Source organism: Orbicella franksi, chromosome 12 (assembly GCF_964199315.1).
Source record: "Orbicella franksi chromosome 12, jaOrbFran1.1, whole genome shotgun sequence".
NCBI classification, from domain to species: Eukaryota; Metazoa; Cnidaria; class Anthozoa; order Scleractinia; family Merulinidae; genus Orbicella; species Orbicella franksi.
The window spans coordinates 25,988,010-26,001,521 of record NC_138156.1 but is presented as its reverse complement, the minus strand read 5'-3'; the positions used below and the strand labels follow the sequence as shown (position 1 = coordinate 26,001,521).

The window sequence follows — 13,512 nt, the reverse complement described above, 5'->3', positions numbered from 1 at the left end:
CCCATGGAACTACATGAAAAGTAATGTTGATAGGAGTTAAACGTGATGGAATTATACAAAAGAATTCTAACAAATAAATGTATAACAAAATCCTGGCAGCAATGCAAATTAAAGCACAGAATGACAAATCTATATTGAATAACGAATCAGATTTAACTCTTTTAAACCTGTGTGGATTGAAACCTATGGGGGACTCCGATATAAAAAGGGCGGAGGTGCTCGTCGGAAATTTTGAAAAGAACCCCTAAGAGGTACCAAGATCCTCTTTTGTGGGCGTGGCTTGAAATGTTTTCACCCCTAAGAAGTACCAATTCCAAAAGCAACATACTATCCCCTGTCATATTTTTTCGGCTCAATACCCTAAAGGGAACCGCAAAAGCTCTCGCTGTGGACCTTTTGAGGCTGAACACCCTAAGAGGTACCAAAACCGATTTTTCACCCTAAATGGTACGATGGGCACCCCAGTCCTTTTTATATGGGAGTCCCCCCGGAGGTTTGATGTTAAGATAATACGGCTGAAGTTGGGAAATCGGGAAACTGAACAGCGCAACTTACTGCTGTTACTACGTTTGTCCTCCTCAGTAAAGTGACGTCTACAGATGAATCTGACGGCGTTATGATTTGCTGCACTGATCCAGTGAACGTCAAGAGGAATTCCAGGGACGGGATAAAAGCCGAGCGGATCACTATTATCATGTCTGACGTAAGCGTGTGGCCATGTGCTATCATTGAAATTGGTTTGCTCCCATCCATCGTCTGGTGTAATAAGGATTTCTTTGCATTTCCAGGTACCATCCGTGGCCACTCCGTTGCTAAACACGCCTAGAAATCCACCGATATGACCTGGTGAGTTGTAAACAGACACAGCAATGACTTTCGTTTCAATAGGAAATGTAAACCACCTTGCCGCGCTCCAGAAGCCGCCGTTGTAGCCAACAAGACGTCCGTCCGCGAAAACTGTGAGGTTATCGTCACCAGTTAAAATGCCAACAAAATCTGAAACGAATAATAAATGAACTAGATAAATAATATTTCAAAAGTTATGATTGTATGAAAATGTGAATTCAAAGTAAATTTGTTCGGGTGTTTTTTGTTTTTGTTTTTCGTATAACTGCTCAAATAGACGGATTCGGCTGACGCTTTTACATCCTTGTGACATGTACCACCCAATTCCGACCACGTGACGATTAATTGGGAGGCCAGACAATTGTGCAATTTGCCACACACAACTGATTACATTGAGGTATGTAGAAACAGAACAATTGTTATCTCCCAAATGAATCATCACATGATTTGAATTGGGTGGTGGCAACAGGGTGCAAACACGTCAGCCGAATCCATCCATTCAATTCTGATTGAGGGCGGCATTTGTGATCAGTGTTTCCCTCTTCATGTTTGTCAAAGATCATTATATGCACTAAAATGCCGAGCTGCACTTTACCACTGATGCTCAAGAAAGTCAAATGCTTAATGCACTTGACTGGCATGACTGATAACTCAAAGCTGAGCAGTTGAGCCGTAATGGACGTAGCTAGATATATGTCATACCGGACACAGAAATCTCTGAAGGCAAAATATTAAAAAGATATCAAATTTCTTTTCGTTATCTATGGGTTCATTAACCTGTCGCATTTGTTTGGCTTGACATCTGGATCTTTGCACACAGCCACAAAATACCGAGGTAGACTGGGTACATTCTGTTATCAGTACCAGGATGCAGATGCCATTAGCTGGAATTGGAACAGGGAATACAATCGTTAGATAAATAAAAAATGAATAAATACGTAATAAAGTATTATTGCGGACTATGCAAAAACAAGAAAAAACGAGTCAAGAAAAAAGCAGTCAGTAATTCAGGCTTTTAGCAGTGCTTGTAATTATGTGATGGGGTGTGGGGTTGGGGGGTGAGGAGAGTTCAAGAATTGAAATTAGTATACCAGTCGTATGATTCATAACTGATGATAAGAATGGCCTCTATTTGAATGAATGAATGAATGAATGAATGAAAGACTTTCAAGTGTCAGACAGTACTTAGCTTAAAAAAATAAGACTAATTGGAGACACTATTTACACATTTAAATACTCCATTTGTTTGCAGTGTCGCTTAAATGAACCTGTATAGAAGGCTTGGGGTTGAAATTTTTGTAGACATCCTGTTTAGCCTGTTACGAATAGCTGTGCACGTGCGTTATAAATCTTTGTACATTTCTTTGCTGTCCTCTGGAAAACAACGCGAAATGACCAAATTCTGCTTAGTTTGAGGAACGCGAACGACGACGGCTAAATCTTTCGTATTTCCATTTGGAATTCAACGCTGTCATTGCATATGTAGCCTGAGCAGGGTTTTAGAGCCTTAGGCCCATTGAACAGGTCTAGACAGTGGCGAATTTCGCTGGTAATATTTAGATTCATTTTTTACTAGGCGTCGTCCTCGGCGTCGGTGTCGTCGTTGCTTAAGCTCCTTATTAAACTGCAAGGACCGGCATTTGCCTTTTTGTCACCAACATCCGGCCAGGTCGATCGAGACGTCGATCGAGTGTTGATCGAGTGTCGATCGAGTGTCGATCGAGTGTCGATCGAGTGTTGATTGAGGGTATCGATCGACATTCGACCGTGGATGCCTTTAATACATATGATCCGGCCCGACTTTATCCGGCCCGACTGCATCGCTTTTAAGATGAAAAGTTCTGCAAATTTCTTGTTGACAACATTCTGGAAGGGTGAGTTTGTCTGAATTTGCTATTTTCGACCAGGTCCTTGTGTTCATCCGGTCCTACTTACATCAGTCCGTGTTACTATTACTGCCCGTACCGGCTGTTTTCTTATGATTGCGTCAGTTGGTCATGTGGTGTTACTATAAAAACGTTCATTATGACAGCGTACCTTGAGGTACTTAATCCAATATTTAGTTTTTCCGTGTTATTTATTTGCATCATTTTGTGCAGCTAAAGATGGTAATTAGAATTTTCCCCTAAAGTCTGCTGTACACGGCTTTCGACATGTTGATGTGTCAATGAAAACAACTCCCAATTCCTCTCTTTTTTAGCTTTATAACTAACACTTTCAGTAAGTTGGAGAAACTGCGGTAAAGCAAATGAAAATGTACAATTTTGATTTAAAAAAAGAGGCTATAAACTTGGCTTAAACTCGCATTACTTTAAAAAGAAGTATTGTATATTATAGTCAAAAGTAACGGACGTTTTATTCGCTGTTTGTTGTACATAAGTGGTGCTAAGCTAGCAAAATCAATTTCGGATGAATTATACGTGAATTGAATGTCGTAACATTTTGCAAAACATTTTCTCTCAACGTACAGAAGATAACTAAAGGAGTCCTAAAAGGACCGGACTCGATTAATGGATGGGGATACTCTCTGTACCCTGTACAATTTAAAGATGAGTTATAGCTTCTAAAACATCAACATCATCTAATTTAGTTACCAATATGGTGTATCAAAACTACACTCAGATAATTAACCGAAGGGGTTATTGTGAATGTTAACACCAATTCTTAATCTTTTTGTTGAGTCTGGTAAATTATCGTACGAATAGGGTCCCTTAGCCATGTTTGCACAAGCTTGAATTAAAACTAAGCACAGCTTTGTACGAACTCTAATACTATGTTGTAACACACACTACTATTTTCATTTCATTTGTTTTCGTTTATCTTTTCCCACAGATTATGAGTATGCAGAATTGAATATCGGTTTTTTGACCGTCTTGTGATTAGTTGAGCTGAAAGTATGGCTGTGTGGAAAGAAATCAACAACAGGTGTGATTGAACAAAGTTAGACGCGAAAATTGATTTGACTAGTTTCGCCTAATATAGCGATAACACAAACATTCTTTGAAAATTTTCAATACCTTTTCTTTCCGTCCTTTTACAGCTTCAATATTGATACCAATATATTTCCGTTTGTGTCAATAACTCCGCCAACGTCCCCAAGCGAAATATATTCGATCGAAGCACTTATTTATCTTGGGTTTTGCAAATCCAAAAGTTTTTCATAACTCTGGCAACATTTCTTACTATACTGTAGGCAAAATGGATCGCCTTGACATTTCTTTTTTCAACACACATATGCAGACTGTTAGTTTGTCAAGGTAGGCGTAAGGTTCCCAAAACTAGGTGAAGTAAAATAAAGGCCTGAAAATTGTGGCCAGACAAATTAAAGGAGGTTCTAAACATGACGTAAGCCTGTGGCAAATTAACTGACTGTCATGTCATATAGCTCTGCTCTGTATACATGCATTACATGTACTCACTGAAAAAAAACAAAATGTTGCTTTCACTTCAATTTTTTCTTGGCGTGTAAAAATTGTTACAACTCATGATACTGTTTTTCTTTTCCTAAAAAAAGGAAGGTTTTCGAATTAGTTCTTACGTCCACAAAATGCTGTACTCTGACTTGAGAAACACTGAACAAAACTTAAATTTACACCTCTACAGCTGCCTAACTTTTGGTACGTTCCTCTTTGTTTGGATAATAAGATAGCCTCATAAATTTTCTGACGGTTGATTACTTTTAGATCGGGAGATATTTACTTTCATTCAAGAAAGTTAGCAAGAAAAATAAATCAGTTTGCCTAATTCTACTGCTCACTGAGGGTCGGAGCGGGGGGGCGGGGGGGAGGCCCTGACATTTGCGAGTTGTATGTAAATATGCGAGGCGTACTTTTTTTGTACTCTTTTAGTCTGAAATAGCGTTTCGAGTTTTCGGTCAGCTGTGAGTTAGGGTATTGAAAACCGCAGATTTTGGTCTAAAATAGGGCAAGGGTTTCAAGTATTGCGCCACAAACCCTTACCACAAATATCGGCGAGAGCTTCCCTCCCCCCTCCTAGACTAAGAACAGTTCTGGCTTCGTAGAATAGTATTTACAAAGTAGCTATGGTATGTGACCGTTGTTGCGGGTTTCCTTTAAGCGACTCAAAGAACTGTTACGTTGAAAGACAAGAAAGCAGTAGGACTACTAGATGCTGGAGATTTTGAGAAATGCCTCTATTTCTTCTATGGGTTCGTGAGCCAGCAATCACCACTGTTTACAGCATAAAATAACACATTTTTAACATGTAACAGACGGATATAAAGAATCTCTTGTAAGAAATGAACGACAGATCAGGCTAGTTTGAAGAAGTTAAATTACTGACAAACAGCACGAAGCGCCAGGTGTAAACTTAAGGATTTAAATTCTTTACGGGAGGGTTTTAAACACACGTTGCAGTGCCTACCTTCTTACAGTTTCCAACGGTGTGTCTCGAGAGACAATGGTGTTACCATGGGTTTCTCAATTTGAAATGATGTTGCAAGATTGCAGCGCCCCGCTCATGAGTGAATAAATGCACAAACCTTCCAGGGAAAATTATACGGAGAGACTGTGTGGTGCAAACTGTATTGAATTATTCAAATGATCGCTGCAGCGACTGGGGTCACTCAAAAGATGTTGTAGCTGGGATTAATTGCAGCGTCCATGAATCAATCAATAAATACACAAATCTTCCAAGGAAGCCTATTTGGAAAGACAGCATGACGGGTAATTACCGTATGGACCATTTGTTGGGTCGACATTTCACGTTTGGTGTAATCGTCGCACTTTGTAACACCTGTCACACTTCGTAATACCTGTCACATTTTGTAATAAAACTGTGGAGCTTTGTAATAACACTTGGCGCACTTTGTAATAAAACAAGCTGTCGTACTTTCTAAAAACAAGTTGTCGCACTTTGTAATTATCGTTCAAATCTCTTTTGAATACGATGTTTAGTGGAAAATGCATCTCCCAGTGATATTTATTAAAATACTTCTCCCAGTGATATATCTCCCTTGATATTTTCCTTTGCATACTAAACTCAGGGAACGAAAAGAATTTTTCGCCCCCTGAGTTGAACGATTAGAATGCAGTTTCTCTTGAATACGATGTTTGGTGGCAGAAAGATCTTATCATCACGACTAAGGACAATTAAAAATCGGTTTTATTTAGCCGTCCTTTGGCTAGGTTCTAGTCTAGTTTATTTTGTAAATGACCATATTGCATGTTCCATTTGTAAAAGAAAAAAATATTTGTTATGGGGTTTTAAGATCTTAAATGAAGATTCGAATTCTTAATTTACTGGAATCTCCTGCAGGTTGACGGGCGGGGTGTCTATTCCAGAGAGGCGAGATGTCTTAACGATATCTTGCTTTAAATTCGTTCTTTTTTTAAAAAAGGAAAGCAACTTGTAGGAACATACTCTATAAAAGAGTAGAGGGTACACCTTGCTGGTATTGAAAACAGCTGTGCAAAATGGTACGATCCAGAAATAAATCTCCCATGCCTTGACCAACATTTGCGTCTTTTTAGAAGATACCATAAACTATATTTGAATAAAATAATCGTAAAAGGGTATCGTATTATAATTCAAAACATAAGTTTGAACAGTGACAACAAAATGAAGCAAAGCGTGAAAGTGTCAGAATTATAAGTATAGTTTTAGATTTACATGGTGTACATTAATTGCTGTTGTCATTATGATCACAATTAACATTTTTCTACTTACTATAAATTCAACTTACAACGCTTTGTACATCAATTAGCTGAAGATGACAGTAGGTTTTGTCGAAACATGTTTTTCAAGCTTAAACGCTTTGTCGTTTTCTTTAAATACTTCATAGTATTTTACACTCTTTGTTTGGCACTACTTTCGGACATTTACTAGTGATAGCATTGTAAAACTGATATAGAAATCCTCAACAGGAATACCGAAGATTTTACGTGGTAGCCGGAAAAATTAGCATCAAACGACAGTACAATTTTAGTGTGAGGCGGTTCGTAGTGGAGAAAGTAGTTTGTAGATAGATAAAACTCAGGTTCCTTGAGAAAATCTACATCTTTTTCAACACAAACGCAATCCGTAGATTACAGACACAAGCAGTTTTTTTTCGAATTTAAGCAGTCTGCGCTTCTTTCGCGTATCTTATGTCACGCATCGCGAACGCATCTTCAAATTAGACATAAGGCTGCACACTGCCTACAAAATTATATTCACTGTTTTGGGATACTCCTTGAATGAGCTATATGAACGACCAATGTCAAGAAACTGACACTCTAAAATCTCTGCATGTATTTATATTAATTAATACATAGCAACAACTGAGTGGTTTAAAATTCTTTGGAATGTTCCAGAGATTGTAACAATGAAAACAGGACAACTTTAGTGATAACCCGACAAAAATGAATCTGATTATCAGGCTATATCTAGTTCGGTCCTTTATAAATCTAAGCCCAGCATCACAAGCATTACATGATATAAATGGCTTCCGAAAAGAAAAAAAAACATGCAAAAAAATAAATTACCGCTCTGGTGGAATCGAACTGGATCCAGCTAGCTTCTCTCTCGTGCGCGGCTTAATTTCCTTTTTCGATTCCAAATTTCCTAATTAATATTCTAAATGAGAAGCAAGGGATCAGCGTGCACTTCAGGCTTAATATTGTTTTAGTCTACTGTCTAGTTTACCCCTGAGCTCACACTCTTTGTTTCTTCAAGTCTGGTACACTTCTCAGGTAGCCTTTAAAAACGCAGCTTTATTTCTACGGTTACGCCTATCGTCCACACCAATCCGTCACGAAAACGGAGCTTTTCGAAAACGCTCTTCAAACGGGAGGGATTTGACAACGCCGGCTTTTCGTTTTTGAGTGGACAGGAAACACTTTGAAAAGGGAGCTTTTCGAAATGGCGTCACGATAATCATGTGAATTCCCTGATTAAGTTTTCCTCAAACACAAATCCTTAATGACCGCGATTGTTGCGTTTTTAAATTCCTCCGGCGTAGTGTGGACGGAAAAACATTTGATGCGTTTTCAAAGTGAAACCTCCGTTTTTAAATTCCTCCGACCTGAGTGTGGACGAGGCCTTAGTTTAAGTTCAACTTAGCGGAAAACGCGATTCACGTGTAGAAAAAACATGTATATTCAATAACCACTCTTTTAATTTTTCTTGAAGATTGCTGCTCATCAAAGCTGAATTTTAATTAGGATAGTTTCCCATCTAGAAAGGGCGAAAATACACGAGTTTGAAGTTTAAAAGTCTGGAAAGTTAACTTGTCCAATTACAATTTACTTTGCTTTTTGTTATAATTTAAGATTCACTCTTTAACCTTAAGAATCTGTTGTTTAATCGTGAGAAAAAGTCTTCTGAATACCTAAGCTTCGAAATGACCATTTTAGATGGTGTAACTCACCAAATTCGTTCCCCATTTTTCCCTGTTGTGGCGCTTTTGTCGATTAACCCTAAAAGATACCACTTGAAAACGCATATGTCAGCGTTTTATATTATTTTGTCGAGAGTAACTTTAAAAGACACCTTGACCTCTAAAAATAATGTTGAACAGGGTATTGAGGCGTGTTGAACAGGGTATTGATTTCACTGCTTGTGCCCTCCCCTCTGGGAGAAGCCTCCCATATAAAAAGGCCGGGAGTACTCTTCAGAAATTTTGAAAAGAACCCCTAAGCGGTACCAAGATCCTGTTTTGTGGTCAAGAATTTTCTTCACCCCTAAGAGGTAATATATAGATTTAGCTAAGTCTGAAAGCGGAGCTCCTGGACCGGGTCATTTAGTCCAGCACCTCTTTCAGACCTGTATTTTCATTGGTTCTGGTAACCTGTAGTTTCTATTTTTTGGATTATTTATGTCTTGTTTCGTGAGCCAATAATAAACGGTGTTTGGACAGTTACAGGCCTATCCGGGTTGTTCAAAGCGCAATTAAGTTAACTCAGGATGAGCGAGAATTTTAATTTGTATGAGTTTTGTAACTTTACAGTGAGGTTTTCTGTTTATTTTGTTTAGCCTTCTGTTTTGAGTTTGAATAATCTCAAACTACACAAAACATAAACAGTAAATACATTTTTATACAAGAAAAGTTTATACTTCGGTTAAATTTTAATCCTGGATCAGAGTAAACTACCTTTCGAATAAACCAGCTCTAATTACAAGTTAACCTGGCTTGAGCCTGCGATCCAATCCAAAATCAACACTTGATCAGCAGTCAACTTAAAAAACACACATGAACTCGAGAAGCTCTAAATCTGAGCCTGCGATATGGTCACTTGATACTGGTCAGCAGATACCTTGTTATGACAGATGTCAATTGACTATAACATGGATGTCTAATAAACAATTAGTTTATGAGCTCGAGATTTCTATCGCGTGATAGCTGGCGAGGACACGCATAGAATTCTAGAGCGAATAATCTAATTGTTTTAGTATCAATCTACTAGTCGTTCAAAACTTTAGCTAAATCCTCTTCACAGACACTTCGAAAACGCCAAGAAGGGGCCGTCATTTCGTTATCAAGCGCACACGCTACATTACTCACTATCTATCACAGATTATATAATAAACCAAGTTATTCACGCATTTTGATTGGTTCTCGCCTATGATCTATTAGAGGACAGACGCACGATTGACGTCATCATTACAAAGTTTTTCCTTCCGTGTTTAAAAATGGCGGAAAGTTTTGAGAATTCAGATAATATTTTACAAGTATTGTCATGCATTGAACAGGTACGAGAAGCATAGTCTAGCTAGAAGAAGAAAGATAAAGCCGTTTCGTTTTCAGAAAAAATACTCGAGCAGTCTCAGTCGGCAGTTGAGCGAGACTAAACCAAACACAAAATTGGTCTTGGTAGGCCGAGAACCATTGCGTTATCTCGAATTTAACAAACCCAATAAACAAAATGTTTATGAAATTAATTTATTTAAAAAATTCAACTTTTCTCAGTCTCAAAATAATTGTTGACACACTGATTGATGTCAGTAATGAAACATCAAGACATTAAAATCAGTTAAAATAAGAAAACACATAACCTTGCTTTCCGATGCGAATGTTCCAGTCCGTTTCAGGGCACAGCAACGAGCAAAGAACAGCTGACGGCCAACTGTATCGCAGCTAAAAGGTGTCTCCGACACTATTTCAAACTGATTTGAGAATCACCAACCACAGAGGACACAAATTTCCACCGTCACTAACGCTCCTTTCCGTTCAAAATTCGAATCACCGAATGGTCTCCAGGTTGACCACAACCGCAAGTTTTCCGAGCGTATTTTTCAGCTTCTGCAATATTCAAGGCGACATCCACGCTTTTCGGCTAACAGGGCTGCTCTGATGACAAAAACTGACTTTACTTATCGAGCATTGTCTTTAAGATTTGTAGATTTCGCAGTTCAATTCTGCTTTCGCTGTAAGTTTTCATTCCACGAGAAGCGACGCTCGAGTCAAGTTTGACAGTGGCGTGATTTTCCTGGACCAATCACAATTCTTTGCTACGCATAGCAACCAATGAGATTGCTTCATTTTGTATAGACAACAAATTACGTCAAATGGCTTTTTTTCGTGTTCGCCAAAGTGGGCAAAGGCCGGCTTTCGAGTTATATTGAAAGATTTTGAAATAAACAAAGCTTTATCTGTAGTAGTTTGTTTCGTTATTTTATAAAACAAATAGATTCCATGTTGTCGTGCGTCTGTTCAGTAATAGATCACAGAAGACGCCAAAATGTGGTAAGAACATCAGTGACACACTCGGCTATCGCCTCGTGTGCCACTTTTTTGTTCTTACCACATTTTGACGTCATCTGTGATCTATTACTGAACAGACGCACGGCAACATGGAATCTATTTGTTAAATAGATAATGGGTAGCGTAGCCAATCAGAGAACGCCACTCGTGATAGAACGCTAGTAGATTTATACTAATATAAAGTATGTTTGCTAAAAACCATGAATGCATACCTCGGTCGATCTATTAGCCGAAGAAATTGCATGTTGTGCGACTTCGTCTTCGTTGTTTTTCGTCATAGGGCGAACGCGCCCGCGATCCATGGCGCTAGCCATATTGACCATGAAAAAAGAGTTGCATGGTCTTCTATTTCTATGCCTGCATGTGGTTCTGTTCCTATAGTTATGGGGCTCCGCCTAGCCACCCCTCGGGCCGTCGGAGCTCCGATACCAATTCTAAAACAACTATTTTCACCACTAAGAGTACAAATTCTTAAACAATTATTTTCACCACTAAGAGTACAAATTCTTAAACAATTATTTTCACCACTAAGAGTACAAATTCTTAAACAATTATTTTCACCACTAAGAGTGCCAATTCTTAAACAATTATTTTCACCACTAAGAGTACAAATTCTTAAACAATTATTTTCACCACTAAGCGTGCCAATTCTTAAACAACACATGATCTACGGTCATAATGTTTTCGTCTCAACACCATAAAAGGTACCGCAAAAGCTCTCGCTGTGGAACATTTGAGGCTGAACACCCTAAGAGGTACTAAAACCGTGTTTTAACCCCTGAAAGGTACGGCGAACACCCCGATTCTTTTTACATGGGAGACCCCCTCCGGGATTTCCTTCTTAATAACTCTTTGCCCCTGAAGAATAGGACTGTTTTCTGACTTAACTTACCTTCTGGAATAGCACTGAAAAATAAAAGAAATCCTTTTCTTTCTTGAAGTTCATCTGTGTGGAATGTCAGCACAGCATAGTCGCCAGTAACAAGAGCTGTCTGTCCGGTTTTCTTTCCACAGTGTTTACCAAGGTTGAGGTTGTTCTCGTTATTAATCGAAGTAATCATCAAATAGTCAAAGCTGCAAAGATGCGTGTCTACGTTAATTGCGTAAGTAAATAAATCCTTTATTGACCGAGCTTGTTCGGGTGAATATTGGGCTCGTTCTTTTTTTTGCTTGTTTATGGACTTCGACTCTGTCTCGATCTATAAACAAGCCAAAAAAAAGAGCCCGGCTAATATCAGCCATCTTGACCTAGCAAGCTTGGTCCGTAACCTGATGCCCGCAACGGGAAGGGGCAAAATGTGCTTGCGATTTTCGCTGGCGATCAAATTTCCCGTCCGATCAGCGTATTCAATCACCTTGTGATTCACTAGCTTGGTACCACCATCATGACTTACCTGCACTTAGGCTCAGGTTCCACGTCAAAATCCTTAAAAATAATGTTCAATCTTGTGCCTTGTGGAATAGGAATCACATAGAAACAGTCCGTGCCATTTTGATAGTTGTCTGGATAACCAGGACTTTTCAGAGTGTTGTTTGCAACTTGGCCACAAACTAATAAAGCAAAATAACCTAAAGTTTAAACCCCCCTCTTTAATGATGAGCATAAATATGAAATAATAACAACGACCGACGATCGATCATGATTAATCGACAGCACATATTATTGTGTTTACTTGTTACCTAGCAACGGTATATTGTATACTAAATAATTTTTTGTAATACGCAAAGTTACCTCCAAATCGAGGACAACTAAAATAAAAGTTTGCTGAAGTAAAAATAAGAGAAAAAAAATTCTAAAAATGTAAAAAGAAATTAAAAAAATGGAGACGAATTGTATTAGTTTTGATAGATTACAATCGACAAACTTGAGAGCTTTGAGTAAACTGGTTTAAAATGCGTTATCGATAACTGTTGCCCCCCTCACCCCGCCCCTATTAAATCCAGTGGTATTTAATAAATAAGATACAGCATTAAGACTAGAAGGCCATGGAATCTAAAAATAAATTTTGAAAGCGTGATGAAATAAAATTTTACCGTTTTCTGCTGGTTGCTGGGTAGTCGTTCTGTTCCCTGTTTAAAACAATTTAACGTTAGAATTTAATAAAGAAATACAACAGGGAAATACAAAACACTGCAGCTCATGCTAAACATAGGCTCGCAATGAACGAAAGCTCAGGTTTGGTAAAAATGATAGTTGATTATATTTATTTACTTAAATATCATGGTAGTTTGATATGGGTTACGTATTGTGTAAATCCCCATAAAAACGAGGAAAAGACTGGGAACATTCACTTTTATATAACTAAATGAAAGATGAGCAGCCTTATCGAGATGAAGAGTGCTTTTTCGGTATTTTTTACAAAAGCAGCTAAATGACAGGGTTGCGGAAAAGGTGTTTGTGTTGAGGGAGCCCAGTTGAAGTAACAGCTTTACTTGAAGGAGAACTGTCTATTCAAGAATATAGCTTTGATCTTCGGTTGTCATTTTTCCTATCTGCTGTGAATATTCAAGCTGAGTGACCCTCTCTGTATTTACCGATTTGAACAGTGGTGAAAACTAGCAGAAATCCTTGTTGTTGAAAGTTTTCGTCTGAGTAGAATCTTATCACGACATAACTTCCATTGACAAGAACTGTGTATCCAGTCCTTTCACCACAGTATACGCCATACTTGTAGTTTTGGTCGTTGTAGATCATCAAATGGTCATACCTAGAAAGCAGAGATAAATAGCATGAGTTATGTTGTTACATCAGCAAAGGCTTTCTTGAAGCCCAGTGTCTCACGACGCAGGTTTTTAATTCCGATCTTTCTAATCCTCCTGGAGATTCATATATGTTTTTGTAGAGCACCAATTAACTTAAAGGATTTCAGTCAAGGTATTTTGAGTTTTGGCGACGAACAAAATGAAGGAAACCTGAGAATAGTAGTTTACTAACTACTTATTAACCGAGAGTGAGGTCTTTA

The 13,512-nt window shown here is 38.3% G+C and overlaps 2 protein-coding genes across 2 annotated transcripts; both read right to left on the bottom strand.

The window, feature by feature from the left end:
• Window positions 1-66: 66 nt before the first annotated feature.
• On the bottom strand, window positions 67-5,427 carry LOC145462347 (uncharacterized). The gene is made up of 4 exons (XM_081445840.1): window positions 5,230-5,427; window positions 1,624-1,730; window positions 556-996; window positions 67-92 (listed from the first exon to the last, which is right to left on the bottom strand). The coding sequence occupies exons 2-4, from the start codon at window positions 1,694-1,696 to the stop codon at window positions 67-69; spliced, it is 540 nt and encodes a 179-aa protein (XP_081301966.1). The 5' UTR covers window positions 1,697-1,730; window positions 5,230-5,427.
• On the bottom strand, window positions 4,322-13,244 carry LOC145462346 (CUB and peptidase domain-containing protein 1-like). Its single transcript, XM_081445839.1, has 5 exons — window positions 13,085-13,244; window positions 12,584-12,619; window positions 11,944-12,100; window positions 11,442-11,623; window positions 4,322-4,350 (listed from the first exon to the last, which is right to left on the bottom strand). The coding sequence occupies exons 1-5, from the start codon at window positions 13,242-13,244 to the stop codon at window positions 4,322-4,324; spliced, it is 564 nt and encodes a 187-aa protein (XP_081301965.1).
• Window positions 13,245-13,512: the final 268 nt, after the last annotated feature.

Bases quoted from the DNA above. Each gene is read 5' to 3' on its own strand.
- LOC145462347 (XM_081445840.1), bottom strand. From the start codon at position 1,696: ATGTACCCAGTCTACCTCGGTATTTTGTGGCTGTGTGCAAAGATCCAG. The intron at 997-1,623 runs GTTAATGAACCC...TATTCGTTTCAG, and splicing joins AAGCCAAACAAATGCGACAG to ATTTTGTTGGCATTTTAACT. The intron at 93-555 runs GTAAGTTGCGCT...CATTGCTGCCAG, and splicing joins GGACAAACGTAGTAACAGCA to GATTTTGTTATACATTTATT.
- LOC145462346 (XM_081445839.1), bottom strand. From the start codon at position 13,244: ATGATCTACAACGACCAAAACTACAAGTATGGCGTATACTGTGGTGAA. The intron at 12,620-13,084 runs GTAAATACAGAG...TGTTTTAAACAG, and splicing joins TTTCACCACTGTTCAAATCG to GGAACAGAACGACTACCCAG. The intron at 11,624-11,943 runs GTAAGTCATGAT...GCATCTTTGCAG, and splicing joins GAACCTGAGCCTAAGTGCAG to CTTTGACTATTTGATGATTA.